This window comes from Mchenga conophoros, linkage group LG3 (genome assembly GCF_057382185.1).
Source record: "Mchenga conophoros isolate Kocher_MC1m ecotype Shallow Benthic linkage group LG3, M_conophoros_male_GT1.1, whole genome shotgun sequence".
NCBI classification, from domain to species: domain Eukaryota; kingdom Metazoa; phylum Chordata; class Actinopteri; order Cichliformes; family Cichlidae; genus Mchenga; species Mchenga conophoros.
Window position 1 is genome coordinate 44247949 of NC_140528.1, and position 17342 is coordinate 44265290.

General features: G+C 42.8%; 2 protein-coding genes across 2 annotated transcripts in view; one reads left to right on the forward strand and one right to left on the reverse strand.

Moving 5' to 3' along the window:
- The window catches only part of LOC146578878 (Fc receptor-like protein 5), a 209377-nt gene that overhangs the window by 139236 nt on the left and 52799 nt on the right, over positions 1 to 17342 (forward strand). The window lies entirely within an intron of this gene.
- On the reverse strand, positions 6791 to 14268 carry LOC146578887 (uncharacterized). Its single transcript, XM_085269026.1, has 3 exons — positions 14217 to 14268; positions 8575 to 8928; positions 6791 to 7618 (listed from the first exon to the last, which is right to left on the reverse strand). Exons 1-3 carry the CDS (start codon positions 14266 to 14268, stop codon positions 7374 to 7376), a joined length of 651 nt encoding a protein of 216 aa, XP_085125152.1. The 3' UTR covers positions 6791 to 7373.

Consider the following 17342-nt stretch of genomic DNA (forward strand, 5'->3'; position numbering starts at 1 on the left):
CACTGTTAAGCCTGTATTTCACAACTATGGGATAAAACAAAAGCTCTAATTTAAATTAGTACAAAAATACAGGTCACTCTTCATGTCTTTTGTAAATGTGGTGTAAATCTACCTGATTTTAAAGCATTTGGTACAGATTCTGTGGATTTAAATCTGCTACACAAATAAGAATGATTTTACAATTAAGACAGAAAGGTTAATAATGTATATTCACATACACATCGATCCTCATGTCTGAGTTGTGTGGGGTTTCTTTTTTCAGGTCTGATAAAATAACTTTTGGCTCAGGATACCATTTTGAATAAAGGCTACAGGTAAACTAACGTGACAGCTATGAAGACTAATAACACTTTGAAAATTAACATTAACTAATTTTGAAGATCTAAGATGGCCTGGTTGGTTGGTACATGAAATGTACCAGTTTCTTGAGGAGTTCTGTTCAAGACACTGAACCCTGAATTGCCCACTCACTGTGACTATTACTAGTACTAGTAGTATTTGCGCATGGATAAAAATTATTGTGATTTTTGGTGAAAGAGAACATGGGAAACAGAGGGGGAGCTATACAGACAGGCAAAGAAAGACAAAGGTAAATGCACAAAGGATAATGAGGGGATTGGGAAACAGGAGGGAAACTGGAACTAATCAGACACAATGAGACAGGGAGGAAGCAAAACTAAATAAACTGAACACTAGGCAAGGGACTATAAAATAAAACAGGAGACATGACTAACAGAGGGAACATGAATCATAGAGACAATAGTAACTAAATGTGGAACACAAGGACGACAGTGACAAAACTAAAGACTATGAACTATGAATATAACACAAGCAGAAAACAATACAGGGAATCAAACCCATGAAAAAAAAAACATGTCAAAGAAAATAACTTAAACCAGAATTACAGAGTCACAGACCCAGGACCGTGACAGAGTTTCTCATCCTTAAACTGAGTGTTAGTCAGTGTGAAACTGAAGTAGCAATCAGTTACTTCAGTTTCACACTGACTCAGGACACTCAGTGAGAAAAACTGAATATCATTCCAGATTATATCAATACTGCATCATAGAGGGACAGAATTCCCTGATTATGTAAAGATAATTAGAGATATTTCCAATTTTGTTTTTAACCACAAAAAAAAAAAAAAATTTGGATTTTGGACATTTGGGACCAAAATTGGATTTAATTTGTTGTTTTTGAAATTAAAGTTTTAAAGGTTTATGTCAGTTTTTTTCGGTTTCAGTCATAGGTGACTTGCAATGACGGAGTTTTCACAATTCCCACATAATTTGTTTCTCTACACTAACAAATAAAAACACTTATTTCCCATATGAATTTAAAAAAAAAAAGACTTTTAGCAAGTGTTTCGGAGACAAACTTAATGCCTTCTTGTATCTTCTGTGGTGATTTGAGTTGTTACTAAAGCTGCTCTGCTTCCACAAAATGGAATTGAATAGATTCAGTTTAACAATCAATCTGCAGATAAGCAAGTGTGAACTCAGAGTAACCAGAACAGCCTGCTGGAAGTTATTCTGCTGGAAAAGCAAAGAATCCTGATTAAGTACGGAACTGCTGGCAAAAGACTCCATTTCAAGTAGGCGTGTCATGACCCTGTGCCTTCTCGGCTGACTCTGTATGGCTACAAGTGTTTCTGTTGTGTTGCGTCTCCCTCTCTCCTCCCGCGCACTGCGCTCTACCAGGGCGTAGTCATGACGACTCCAGCCCCTGGCTCAGACACCTGCAAGCAATCGTCTCATCACCACGCTCACTTCTCAAGGCGGCTGCCGAGAATGCTTCTTTGCTGGATTATTGTGTAACACTCGTCAGTGTCATTGCAAGTCTGAGGTTTTCCATGAGTTTCTTTCGTGCCGCAACTTACCTATTCTTCCTCCCTGTGCCAGACTTCTCGTCAGCCTGAGGACCGCTTTTTGGTGAGCTAAAGCCGGAGTCCGAGCTAACCTGAGCATCAGCGAAGGATTGTGTACATAGCCCCGTGTGTCCCCTTCCCATGCCTGTGTTCCCCGGAGACCCTCTTCCCGTACCCCCTCACCTGTATATATCTGCACCTGGTGTCTGTGTATAAATAGATTGTGAAACTTAGAGACGGTCTGCCTCCGAGTCTCTCCTGAACAAGGCGGGCATATCCAGTTATTGGTTCAGAATTTCACAAAAAACATATGATGGTCAAAGCTGTCATACGGATATTTAAAGTACTTTGAGAGGTCGAAAGGTAGAAGTCAATGACATTTTAGTTATTCTCTTGAACGGCAGGAGTTGAGAGGTGGTTGCTGCCCCTCTATTAATCATGAGGAAAGATGCGGGCCCTTACATCGGAGGAATCTCCAATTTTGAGGTCTGAACACTCCTCACTGCAGCGCACACATTATCTATTTAACTATCTACTAACTATTTAGGAGTTTTGTCTTTGGGATAAATCCATTTTTGTCCAAGGGTGCAGCTGCCACACTACGTGCACAAAAAAGGGGAAACACACACACACAACTGGTCCAATTTAGATCCACAAATTCTCTCTAAAGGTAAATCACTCAAAGGATCCAGGTTTTCAGCAGAGAGAAGAACAGAAGTTAAGATCACAGAGCCAAAGCATACAAATGTGCAAATTTCAGCAGTAATAATTCAATAATTGTTAAAAAAAAAAAGTCTCACCCCAGGTACATCGAGCTGAAGCACAGGAAGCAGCAAGAGCCAGACTTTGCTGTCATAAAATAAAACTGAAGAAAATTAGAATGAAATAGCCGATGCAGGAGCACCATGACTTTTCTTCTTTTTTTAACAAACCAGTATTGATTCTCTTCACCATTAATAAGTTGTCTTTTTGAAAAACTGTAGCATTTTTATTTATTTATTTTTGGTTCTTTATGGCAGCACTCATAGAGATTTGTGGAAAATGATTCATCGTCTGTTAAAAGCCCCTTAGTCCCATTAGTCTAATGCTGCCAACACCACCCCTTTCATGTGAAAGAGTAAGGAAACAAAGAGAATATAACAGGACTGGCATGGGAGGCAGACACTGAGGCAGACTGAGACTAAAGACTAAACAATCATAGACAAGGACAAAAAAATAAAACAAAGTGACAAAGTAAAACTGAAAGTTAAATAATTTGCTAAACACAAAGGCAGGAAGCACGGTGAACAGGATACAGGGGAACTCTGGGTGATTCATGAAGCACAACACAATGAATGAAACCAAATAGCCCTGCCTGCTACATCCAGATAAAGAGAATCCATTTTATGTGATTTTCTTACCTGGATGATGGAGCATCCATCAACATAAATCGCCCAATGCATGTCGCCCGATACGCCGATCGGCACGGGAGGATCTAAGTCTAAGGCTACGTTCATACTGCAGGTCTTGATGCTCAATTCCGATTTTTTGATCAAATCCGATTTTTTTTGTCTGCTCGTTCACACTACAACTAAAATGCGACAGCAAACGCGCTCTAGTGTGAACGCTCAAAGCGGCCCGCATGCGCAAAAGAAGACGTCACACACAACGCACTCTGTTTAAACCCAGAGCAAACAATATAGTTTGACTGATATAAAGACTTCGGACTTTACGTTTCCCAATTTTTGCTTTAAGTTATTTTGTTATTTACATAATAATGTAGATAACCTAATAATGATCCTTATTGCTTTTTTATAGCGGAGAGGTGCTTCAAAGGATAGTTGCAGATTTCTGTCAGAATCTGCAGATTATACAGTACAAATAAAATGTTCACGTTGTCTTCCCAACAGTTTCACTGGATGGCCAGGAAGCGTTCACGATGTCTTCTCCGGCGCTGATAATTGGCGTCTGTCTTGTGTCAGTAACATAAAAGTCGTATTTAATGCGACTTGACCGTTCACACAGCAGTCGCTTTCTGAAACATCGGATATGTGTCGGATTCAGTACCACATACGAAAGTGACCCAGATCGGATTTGAAAATATCGGATTTGTGCCGTTCACACTGTCATAGCATGATCGGATATGGGTCGCATAGGGTCAAAAAAATCAGATTTGATGCGCTTTCGCTTTCGTAACTCAAGATAAATCAAAGAGCCAACTGAAAAAACTGAAGGCAAAGGAACCTTAAAGACTGAAGTGAGACCATACAGTCAGAATGAAACCGACTAGAAAATGCCCAATAAATGAAAGAGGATACTCCTCCACTTCCTGCCCCAAGTGGAGGAGTTTAAGTATCCAGGGTCTTGATCGCAAGTGACGGGAGCAGGAGATCGATAGATGGATTGTTGCTGTGATTACAGTGAGGTGGACACTGTACTGGTCTGTCATGGTGAAGAGAGAGATGAGTGTAAAAGCAAAGCTCTCGATTTACAGTCACTCTATGTCCCTACCCTCACTTATGGTTATGAGCTGTGGTGACCAAAAGAATGAGGCCTCACCCTTAGAGATAGGGTGAGCAGTTCAGGCATCCGGGAGGGTGTAGAAGTAGAGCCGCTGCTCCGTCACATCGAAAGGAGCCAGTTGAGGTGGTTTGGGGATCTGGATGCTTCCTGGGCGCGGTTTTCTGGGAGATTATATCTCTCGGCTGGCTAGGGAACGACTTGGTGTCCCCCCGGACAAGCTGGAGGAGGTGGGCGGGGAGTGGGAGGTCTGGGCTTTTCTGCTTAGGTTGCAGCCCCCCTGACCGGCCCCGGATAAGCAGAAGAAGGTCGATAGATGGATCATGGATAACCAAAACAAAGACCCCAAAAAACATACAATCCTCAAAACACAAGTCTCCCCATTATTATTACAAAGAAAAGAAAAGAAAAAGCTTAGACAGAAACCTAAAGTCAGATGCTTTCAAGAAATCCAGGGACCATCCCACTGGTATATCCCATGATATTGTTGCTCAAAACTCATTATAGAAACAACGCTTAACAAAACTTGGAGGGAGAAGCTGATCTGGTAGCAGCTTTGAACAGAGTTTAAATGAGAATTTCTACCCTGAAAATTGTATATGTACATGGTATTACTAGGAAAACAAACTGCATATGACAGCCCATGTTCTGGAAATTTATTGCCTTGTTACTGAGTAAAACATCAGCTTTTTCTGAAGGGTCAGGTGGGAATTTATTTTCAGACATGATGAAATAAATCAATTTCCTGTTGCTGTAAGACCCGAGGTGTCGTTCTCAGCTGATATTTTGACATGTTTTTGAAGGATTTCAAAATGTATACTCTTTTGCAAAAGTGATTTCCTCTTTATTTTCTCAGATTACGGAAACAAATTGTTTCACTCACACGGTTAATCACAGGATTAAAAACAACAAATTTAAAAAACAAAACAACACACAAAAAAGTGACACAATGCCAACAATAGTTTTCAAGACAAGTTTCCTGATCAGACTTTGTTTGATGCTTGAAAAGATTCAGTCATCCTAAAGTTTCAGTGAGCTCACTCAGTAGAAGAAAGACAGTACTGGTATATAATGAGTTCAATTTTTTAGTTAAATTTATTGAAAAATAATAAATACAGACAAATAAAACAATAGAAGCTTTAGGTACGAATAGAAAAAGATGTGTTAAAAGAAAACAAAGATTTGACAAAGATTTTATGCTGGGTGCCTTTCCTTTGGTAAATGGTAAATGGACTGGTACAGCGCTTTTCTACTCTTCTGAGCGCTTCAAAACGCTTTATACAACTTGTGTATTCACCCATTCGCACAAGCACATGTTTCTAAGTGCTTTCTAACTAACATTTACACACATTCATACTCCAATGGATGCATCGGAGAGCAATTTGGTGTTAGTATCTTGTCCAAGGATGGCATGCAGACTAGACCAACCTTCCGATCAGTAGATGACCTGCTCTACCGCCTGAGCTACAGCCACACTCCTCAGTTGAGGCGGGTGGAAATGTCAGAGTGTGCTGATGTTACAGTGGTTAGAACTGCCACCTCAAAGTGGCTGCGATTCTCAGGATAGCAGTTAACTGAGGCGTTGTCACTGTCACCTAGCAACCCGTGAAGAAATGGTTGGCGTTCCTTAGACGTATGTTCAAAGATGTCTTTAGCATCTTTTCAATGAGTTTTGCCTGAGCTCCTTTCCTGCTTTTTTTCAAAAGAGGTAATTGAATTGAATTGATTGATTGATAATACTATTCATCCAGAGGGAAATTGGGTTAAGGCTGCCAGCCGTGCCAGCGTCATCTTACCGTTCCAACCATACATACATTACACAAACATCACATGGGGAAGACTTCTCTCCAAGATGTTATCCATATTGAGTTCAAAACACAGTCTGAGTACTCACAGCCCTGCCCATCATCTATAATGTCGGCCAGCCTTGTGGGATTTTGAACAGCTGTAGCCGTTTCTTGTACTTCGATAAGCCAGGTCCGAGCCAGCTCCAATCAGTCAGATCGTGGTTCCGAATTGGTAGATGTCGTTCAATGTCCTCCATCGAGAGTGTTGCCAGACACACGACGCAACCGACCATCGAGTATGCGGCAGCAAACGTCTCCTCAGGACAATCAAGCTCTCCCAAGCCCAGGAAGGTGTCAATTCCATTACGGGACCAGTTGATCAAATCCATAATTATTTAGGTTTTAGAGAACAAAACTGAGAAACTCTTTGAGGGTTAGAGAATAAGCGAGACAATACAAAAGACACGAGAAGCCAAGCAGGAAAGATAAGGGAGAGGGAGAAGGAGAAAAGTGTGACCACCTCCGTCAAGAGCAAGAGAATCATGAATAATGCTATGAGAATGGAGAATAGAATAGAATAGAATTGACCATTATTGTTACTGTACATGTACAGCGTGTTTACTCACAGCCTAGGGGAGAAGCTGTTAGTGAGTCTGGAGGTGTTGAACGTCATTGACCTGTGGCACCAACCAGAGTGCACAAGGGGTCACCTGTGATGTCCCTGGTTTTCCTGATAGAATAGAATAGAATTCGACTTTATTGTCATTGCACATGCACAGGTACAGGGCAACGAAATGCAGTTTGCATCCATCCAGAAGTGCTTTAGTGATATAGATATATTAGGAGGATATAGGAGGAGCTGATGATGACCCCCAGGGGTGGCAGAGGGCAGCCAATGAGTTTCTGGGCAATATTAATTACCCTCTGGCCAGCCTTCCTGTTCTCAGTTGTGGCTCCTGTGTACCAAACACTCAGGTGGTAGGAGAGCATGCTCTCTACTCAGGAGCGGGAACGGGCCAGCAGCAGCTTCTGTCCAGATTGTTCTTCCTGAGGACAAGCAGAAAGTGTAGCCGCTGCCGGGCCTTCTTTAGCAGGGTATTGCTGTTGTGGGTCCAAGTGAGATAGGCAGAGATGTGGGAGCCCAGAAACCTGAAGGTGGAGACAGTTGGCAGTTTATGATGTGCTGACAGGCTATCCACTCCATGAAACCTGTTTCAGTTCTAAATTTTAGCAGCAGGACATTTCAAATCAGCTGTGGTTGCCTCAGTAGTCTGCTGCTTCTTTCTTTTAAACGTCCACAGAAGCACAGAACCACCTATAGTAACAACAAGGACAGCAGCAACAACAACAGCAGGAACAACCATCAGGACAGTTGGAGTTTCTTTCTCTTGAACGAAATGCATGTTTCCACCTCCATGTTCTCCTTCAGTGATGGGCTGCTCAAACATGCTGTTAAGTGTTTCACCTGCAGAGAAAACATGAATTGTTAGAGCAGAAATGCTGAGACACCAAAATAAGAAACCAACAAGAGTGCGTGTTCTGCAGGTGAAACTACTGACAACAGCTTCAGTTACTCATCTGGAGCAAATTATATTTTACAGCTGCGAAAACAGCAAAAAGTTTTCAAATATATATCTAAAATATAGATTTAATGACCAATGTCCACCAAAGTACATTTAGTATCCATGTGTGAGAGAATATGTCCAGAGAATATTCATGGATGTAGTGAAGCAGGACATATAGAGGGTTGGTTGATCTGATATCCTCGTGTTGGTGTTGTTCCCAGACCATCATGAAAATGTTGTTCCAGGATCAACATTGCAAGTGACCAATCAGAATGTTATGACGTCATACTTTTGCGACTTCGGGAAAAACCGGCGTAAAATAAAAAACTGTACTTAAGCTGCGTGAAACCGCCTCTGTCCGCCGATCAACAGACCCTGACCCTAATCCTAACCTTAACCGTAACCCTTTAATAAACAGTAAGTAGAATTGCAACATTGCAACATTGGAATTTCATAAATGCACGAATGGCTTGGCGCGCAAAAGAATAACGTCACAACAATGTGATTGGTCACTTGCAATGTTGAACCTGGAACAACATTTTCATGATGGTCTGGGAACAACACCAACACGAGGATATCAGATCATCCATAGAGGGTTGGTGTGACAGAAGGGGATGCTAAGGATGATCAGAGTGAGATTCTGTATCAAACCCAAAAGGGAGCAGCTGAAAGAAGAAGATTGCTATGACTTTACCCTTCACACTCGCCATCGGAGTAGAAGTGAGCAGAGGGGACAGTGGGTGAGTTATTTTACCTACACACATATTGGTTGGTCATTTACTATATCACACAAGTACAGAAAATTCTTCTTAAAGTGAGCAAGTGCTGCAATTTCCGGGCTGGGGAAGAGACTCACCTGTGACTGTGAGGTTGATGAAGTGACTGATCTCAGTGTGAGCTCTTTTATTTCTCACAGGGTTCCTCACAGCTACGTGACACTCATACATCCCAGCATCATTAAACGTGACCTTCTTCAGGATCACAGAAACGTCTCCATCCTTCATCTCTGGGTCCCTCAGCTTCACTCGGCCATGAAAAGATGGATGTTGGTAGTTTTCATAGAATCGTTTGTTCCTGTAGAAGTAGACGTAGCCGTCTGTGTTCAGGTCAGCTCTGCTCCACTTCAGCACTGAGATTATTTCATCTGTGGAAATCTGACACTGAAGAGTGACGTCTGCTCCAAACTTCACCTGCACATCCTGCTGCAGAGCTGAAGGAAAGAGAACAATCGGTAAGTATGAAGTTTATCTTGCTCTACTGTTACTTTAATACGTGTAGCTGCTGTTTATACAATGTAAGTGATAACTGAAATGATCAAATCTCACATTTGTCTCCAGTTCATGAAATCGCATGAATGAATTTCAGAAAGCTTAACATTTAACATGCTAATTATCGCTCCTGTGTTTTTTTTTTTTTTGTTTGTTTGTTGTTGTTTTTTTGCAGTTTGGGGGCATTGCACAGTGGGCTTGGGGTGTCTGTCATCTCAACTCCTAAGAGGACTATGCCATTGCATTTCAAACTTGCCTCTCTGACTTTGTCTCCAAACCTCTGATATATTCATTCTAATTATGTCAATCCTGTTCACTCCAAATCAAACCTTAGCATCTTCAGTTCAGCCTCCTGCCTTTTCGTGGAACCAGCTCTAAGCCGTTCATCAAAGCAGGTCTCACAACCATCTTGTAGAATGTTACAGGAAAAATGATTCTATGTTTCTTTACCTTCTTTTAAATGTACAAAGATGCCCTTTGTCTATGGTTAGATTAGTTTAGAATTATCCTTTTAGACTTTCCCAGCGAAGACATACTGTTTTGGGACATATTGTTTTAGATTGTTTTATCTCTCACAGCTTTCTCCCAGCTCTCTGCTGACGAGACTAGCGCCACATATGGAGTTGTTTATTTTATCTGTTTATTATTTTCTTATCCTGTTCTCACTGTCTCTCCTATAAAAAGTGCCAAGCCTCTGTTCATGGTGTGAGTTGTTCTTAACAGCTTACCCGTGTGCACGTTAAAGCATAAAAAGTGATCTTGTCTCATTGTGTCTTTATTTCTCCTGGGTCTTTTACAGAGTTTTCCCCCAACATTTCTTGGTCCTTCGAGAGCCGGAGCGCCTCCATCGTGTCCCATCTCCGTGACCAGTCCACGTTGTTCGCCTGTCGACAGCTCACACACCAGGTGTGTGATAAAAGTCCAAGAGCGTTAAATTCGGGTCTTGGCCAATGTCTTAGAAAGCGACCCACGGTGGTGGGGCCCGATCGAGGTGGACCAGACCCGGCGACACTGACCAGGTAGATACAGACACACTGACACAATCTTGCGTAAAAGCGCATTTTAAATTCAGGGAATTTAAAATAGCGGAAGTAGCTCGTCGACAGGTAGCTTTGGAAGCTCGTCGACTGGTAGCGTAGCTCGTCGACTGGTAGCTTTGGAAGCTCGTCGACTGGTAGCTTTGGAAGCTCGTCGACTGGTAGCTTTGGAGCTCTGGGTAGCTCCCCCAGCTGGGTCTAGACTGGGTCTAGGGAGTAAGTAGCTCTGGGAGCTCCCCTTATGATAAGGGTTCCGGTCGCGCGCGCGTCAAAGCTGTGAATGTGAATGTGTGTGTGTGTATCGTTTTAATTAACGGAGCAAGCTGAATTTTCACGGTCCAATAAGAGACTGAGCTGCTCCTACTGTGTTTTTCTTTTACTGCTGTTCACTGACGTGCTGGTGAGTTGAGAGAACGGTCGAGTTCCGTCTCGTAAAGTTCACACCGCTTTCGGAACTAGTCCGAAAGTCGAAGGGCGTGTGAGCAACCACTCTCGTCTCTAATACCAGCGAAGGTGATAGCAGCTGTATCGTGTATATATTACTTAAACAAAAAATAAGTAAATACATAAATAAGATGGGTAATCAAGCAAGTGAAATTAAAACTCACTCCTGCTGACGAGCAGTGGTGAGAAAAGAAAAGTCCAGACGCCGGACAAAACAGTGTCTGTAAATTGAGAGTCACAGTGACACATAGTGATTAGGCATATGATTGAAAAATGCCTAGGTTTAGAGCTGTGAGCTATGAGCTGTGAGCAATGCAAAGTTAAATATATATACGGTATATATATGTATAAATGGGAAACAACCCTAACTTCAAAGTTTGAAATGTGTGAGATGCATGAATTGTTTGAAAAACTAGAAATTATCTAAAAATGCCTTAAGTGAAAATGTAGTGTTGCATCTATTCTCCCAAACCAAGAGAAAATAAATAAATAAATAAAAAAAAACAAAAAAAAAAAGGAGAAGAAGCATTCTGTAACTTAAAAATAAGGCTGACGTGTTGACAATAGACTAAGAGACTCATTTGCAGAACAGAGAGGCAAGCAACGTCACAGACACCAAGGCTGTAGACAGCCACGCAGAAACAGCAGATAAAATAGAGACAACGCCTGCTAGAACCGTGGAGAGGAAGGTCACTTCACACGAGATTGTAGGAGTAGGCCACAGAGAAATAATGCAAAACAGTTTTGAGGCAGCCACTTAAGAACTTACAGTTTTCAAAGGACAAATTAGTTGTAAAGTCAGCCTCAGGCCACACAACTGTACAACAATTAACTGCCCCTTTAGACCTAGTATATACAGCAAGTGGCCGCAGGTGCTTTATTAAATGCATATATGACCCGTCGTGTCCAGTAAATTTGCTAGGTAGAGACGCTCTGACAAAACTTAAGATAGGTGTAATACCAGAAAAGAATGGCATGACTGCTGAGTGCATGCTAAATGACACCCCACCAGAGCCAGATAGCACTAACACAGAAAACAGTAGCCGCGTGTGTCTCTCTCCAGGCTACGGTGTTCCACATTATTACTGGACTCTCGCTTTGCCACAGCTAAAAGCACTAGTGCATGACGTGTCAAAAATATAATGCTCAGGGAAACCTGAGACCACAAAGAGGCTGTTTTCCCACACCACCTTATCTTTTTCACACAATCCATATGGACTTTATTGAGCTAAATGAATGCCAAGGGTAAAAATACGCCCTAGTGGTTATAGATGTATTCTCAAAGTGGCCAGAAATCTACCCAGTGAAAAAGGCAGATACAATTTCAGTAGCAAAATGTCTAAGTTGTAGGAAAATAAAGAGGTGATTGTAAATAACGAAGAATGTAATGATGTCTATCAAGTGACTTGCAGATTACAGCCTGGTGACTGGGTTCTGATCAAGGTGCTCCAAAGGAAAAACTGGAGCGCACCCAGGTGGGAGGGACCATATCAGGTTAAGCCATCTAAACTCAGCCGGCACAGGCTCGCCCAATTGTCGTGATCTCGCTCGGTGGAGGGATCAGCCTTTCTGGCCGAGGGGTCTACTCTCAACAGGAGGGTGTGTTCTGCTGTCATGAGGTGTTGGCTGCTTATCACTGCAGCGGGCTTGACCCTGGCCGGGCTCCTCATCTTTGCTTCCGTGAGGGACAATAAGTCACGCTATATGAAGAAAAGGCAGACACTGTATGACAAAGGAAAGCACACCAAGTTTCCCCATGGCTACGCCACTAATTTCTGGTGGCAGTTTATGAACACTATCGCTCACTTGAATAACAAAACTGACTGCTGTGCATGTACCCATATGCCCCTATCCTCACAGACGTCTGGCCTGTGGCCGTACAGCATACCTGAAGATCGCAGTTGGTGTCTGGTGGGCCTGGCAACACATCCAGGCTACCGTACTCTTTGGTCCAAGGCCAACTACAGCATCCCTGCAAAAGCAACCTGGAGGTCATCGTCACTCACGAATGTGAACTGTTTCGGACAGACCTACCTACTGACCTGGCCCCAAGTCTCAGACCCACTGCCTGATGTAATTCTACTGAACAAACCGAACGCATCACAACTGCCAGTATGTGTGATGAACAATGGATCGCGGGCAGTGGGGGAGCTGCCTACTCACCTATGTAAGCACATATACACTTTCTGCCCACGGAGGAACGAGAGGAAGTGTATGGCCTGTTCAATCAACGCAACCTGTGCCAGTAACACGACGCTGATGAGCCTCAACTGTCGCTCCAACTACAGCTACCGAATGCCACTAAAAACAAAGACTCAGTACCAGACAGGATGTGCACGGACGGCACCAAGCAGTAAAGGAACCAGAGTTTCGCATCTGAGGAGGAGTGAAATTCTTACAGAGCTTGATCCCCGGCATTGGAGTTGCCGAGGTGACTAAGACCCTGGGAACGGCCTTAGCAGGAGAACAGAAGGCCATCAGAACGATGGTGCTGAAGAACAGACTGACTCTAGACCTGCTAACAGCATCACAAGGAGGAGTTTGCAAGCTGATCGGGGAGACATGTTGCACCTTTATCCCTGATGGATACGACGCTGGAGGAGACATTTATGCACTGACCACACATCTGGAGCAGCTACACCGCCATGTCTAAGAGTAATAACTTCAAAGATGATAACAACTACAATGACTGCTTATGTTGCCGTGCCTCAAGAAGAACAGCATCCCGTTGCAATTCTGTTAGAGGAGAACCTGTAATAGCTGCTAATAAATTACGTGGTGATTAAAAATGACTTGTCAAGTGATCATGCACTGATTAACACATTAGTAGTTTATGCAGGTACAACATAAGGTTTTTATCCTTTTATTTTTGTAGTTTTAGTTTTATTACTTTCTCTTGACTATTCCTTTTGTTATTTCATTTACTATACTTTTCTTTGTTCTTTTATTATCTTTTTTATTTGTTTTATTCTTTAGACCACATGATTTACATTTCTGATATTTTGAAAATTAGAAAATTGCTAAGCGTAACTAATCAGTAACCTTTTCAGACAACTGTTTTGCACATTTAAAATAAGTTAAAACAGGAGGGAATGTTACAGGAAAAATGATTCTATGTTTCTTTACCTTCTTTTAAATGTACAAAGATGCCCTTTGTCTATGGTTAGATTAGTTTAGAATTATCCTTTTAGACTTTCCCAGCAAAGACATACTGTTTTGGGACATATTGTTTTAGATTGTTTTATCTCTCACAGCTTTCTCCCAGCTCTCTGCTGACGAGACTAGCGCCACATATGGAGTTGTTTATTTTATCTGTTTATTATTTTCTTATCCTGTTCTCACTGTCTCTCCTATAAAAAGTGCCAAGCCTCTGTTCATGGTGTGAGTTGTTCTTAACAGCTTACCCGTGTACACGTTAAAGCATAAAAAGTAACTTTCTCTCATTGTGTCTTTATTTCTCCTGGGTCTTTTGCAGAGTTTTCCCCCAACATAGAACTATCATCTCACTCCTGCTGCTACCGTTCTTTCACAAGTCACCCCTGAAATCCTGCCTGCACTCTCTTCTTCATTGCTCTTTTTCACCGTCCATTACTTTGTTCCAGTCTTTAAACTTTTGGTTACTTTTTACCTCTGTTTCATGCAGCTTCCCTGTTACACCAGTCTCCCTCTCATTCATATAAATAAAAGTTTTTTCTTGTCAGCCTTTAGTTGTACAGAATAAAAATATTAACAAATTTTGTTTCACTCACCTGTTGATTCAGCAATTAGGAAGAAACCCAGGAGGACCCTGAGAAAAGCCATGTGTGACAACAGATTACACTGAAGTGCCTGCCAACTAAACAAAAAGTTTTATTTTTCAGTCAACTGAAACCTTTTATGTTGAGAGGAAGGGAGTGGTTTAAAGGAAATGAGTATTATTCTGAAAGGCAAAAGAAAGGGAAAGTTAGCTATAGCATGCCTTTTACACAGTTTCTTACAAGCTTCCCCTTTACTATTAAGCATTTGCCAGAACAAAGTAAAAAAACAAACAAAAACCTGATTCACAAAGTTTCAGTGCAAACTGCGAGTCAATGAAGAATACATATAAAAAAGATAAAAACCATTTATTCTGTGGTGTCACCAAATTACCTTTACACAATGAAATAAATCTCTCTGATTCACATGGCAGTGTGGTCCATCTTCTTAGTTTCACACTGTGAAACCTTGACAATTTTAGTTTTCGAATGACCTGATGAAAATTTACATCTTTACAGCACTAAAAGCTCAAATGTCTTAGCATTGACTTTTAGATAAACATAATTATTTCAGATGAAACAAATTGAAGGAAAACCAGCAGAACAAATGTTAACTCCTGGGCATTTCTCCCAATTCTCACCTCTAACAGTGTCAAAGTCAAAGTCAAAGTCAAAGTCAACTTTATTGTCGATTCTGCCACATGTACAGGACATACAGAGAATAGAAATTGCGTTACTCTCAATCCCTAGATAAATAGCAAATGAACATTTAAATATATTTAAATATAAAAGTGATTAAAAATGCAAGTAAAATAATTAAAAAGTAAAAATTTAAATAAATACAATTTTACATATAACAAGAAAGCTATATAATATACAATATAATGGGTAAGTGACATTGAGTGTAAACCAGGCAGAGTAGTGCAAATAGGCAAATAGTGCAAATGGAGATTTAGTAGTGTACGGTAAGAGAAAGTGTAGCAACAAAGTCTTATGAGGTAATGGCAGTCCAATGCTCCACAAAGTGACTGGTAACTGGTGCAGGCCAGTGAGTGAGTCAGAGAGTGTGTGTGTTTGTGTGTGTGTGACAGAGTTCAGTGAGACCGTGGAGGAGAGAGGGGAGAGGGGGCAGAATCGGGAGGGAGTTAAGCTTCCTGACAGCCTGATGGATGAAGCTGTCCTTCAGCCTGCTGGTCCTGGCCTGGAGACTCCGCAGTCTCCTCCCCGACGGCAGCAGCTTGAAGAAGCTTTGCATTGGGTGCGTGGGATCAGCCGCTATGCAAAGGGCTTTTTTAGTGAGACGGGTGCTGTAAATGTCCTGGAGGGAGGGGAGAGAGACACCAATGATCCTCTCTGCAGCTCTCACTATGCGTTGGAGGGTTCTATGACAGGACGCATTGCAGGCTCCAAACCACACAGTGATGCAGCTCGACAGGATGCTCTCGATGGTGCCTCTGTAGAAAGTGTACATGATGGGGGCTGGTGCTCCTGCTCTTCTTAGTTTGCGGAGAAAGAAGAGACGCTGCTGTGATTTCTTGGCCAGTGCTGTGGTGTTGTACGTCCAGGAGAGATCCTCTGTGATGTGCACACCCAAGAACTTGGTGCTGCTCACTCTCTCCACAGACGCTCCGTCAATGGTCAGAGGAGCATGTTGGGTGTGCATTCTCCTGAAGTCCACAACAATCTCCTTCGTCTTCTCCACATTCAGAGAGAGATTGTTGTCAGCACACCACGTGGCCAGGCGTCTCACCTCACTTCTGTAGTCGGTTTCATCCCTGTTGCTAATGAGACCCACCACCGTTGTGTCGTCCGCAAACTTGATGAAGAGGTTGGAGCTGTATGATGGAGTGCAGTCATGGGTCAGCAGAGTGAAGAGGAGGGGGCTCAGCACACATCCCTGCGGGGCCCCCGTGTTTAAAATGATGGTGCTGGATGTATTACTGCCAACCCGTACTGCTTGAGGTCTACCGGTGAGGAAATCCAACAGCCAGTTGCACAGTGAGGTGTTGAGCCCCAGCTGGACCAGTTTTTGAATGAGCTGTTGGGGGATTATGGTGTTGAATGCTGAACTGAAATCTATGAACAGCATTCGAACATATGAGTCATTTTTGTCCAGGTGTGTGAGTGCCGAGTGGAGTGCAGTGGAGATGGCATCATCGGTTGAGCGGTTGGGCCGATAGGCAAACTGGAAGGGATCCAGGGAGGGGGGCAGGACAGTCTTGATGTGTTGCATGACTAGTCGTTCGAAGCACTTCATCAGGACGGTAGTCATTAAAGCAGGAGGGAGATGACTTTTTTGGAACCGGAATGATTGTGGTGGCTTTAAAACATGTGGGGACGACAGCCTGGATGAGTGATATGTTGAAGATGTCTGTGAAGACATCAGTGAGTTCCACTGCACAGTCTCTCAGTACACGACCAGGAATGTTGTCAGGACCCGGAGCTTTACGTGCATTGATCCTGCTGAGGGATCTCCTCACGCTGTCCGGTGACAGAGTCATCACCTGGTCACCAGGAGGGGGTGGGGTCTTCTGTGCAGTGGTGCTGTTTTGGACTTCAAAGCGAGCAAAGAAAGTGTTCAGCTCGTTCAGCAGGGGGATAGTGCTATCACAGGTCTGTGGTGGGGGCTTGTAATCTGTGATGGTCTGAATGCCCCGCCACAGGCTCCGTGAGTCTCTGCTGTCTTTGAAGTGATGAGATATTTTCCTGGAGTACTGTCTCTTAGCCTCTCTGATGCCACGGGAAAGGTTGGCCCTAGCTGTCCTCAGGCTTGCCTCGTCTCCAACTCTGAAGGCAACATTCCGAGCTTTCAGCAGCCTGTAGACCTCTCCTGTCATCCATGGTTTTTGATTGGCCCGGACAGTTATGGTTTTCGTGACTGTTACATCCTCAATACACTTGTTGATGTAGGCAGTAACAGTCTCTGCGTACTCCTGGAGGTCAGTGGTGTTGTTATAGGTGGCAGCCTGCTTAAACATGTTCCAGTCTGTAGTATTAAAGCAGTCCTGTAGAGCCTCTGAAGACCCCTCTGGCCACACTTGTATCCGCTTACGAACCGGTTTGGTCACTTTAACGAGCGGTCTGTAAGCAGGCATTAGCATGACAGTGATATGGTCTGAGGCGCCGAGGTGGGGGAGGGGA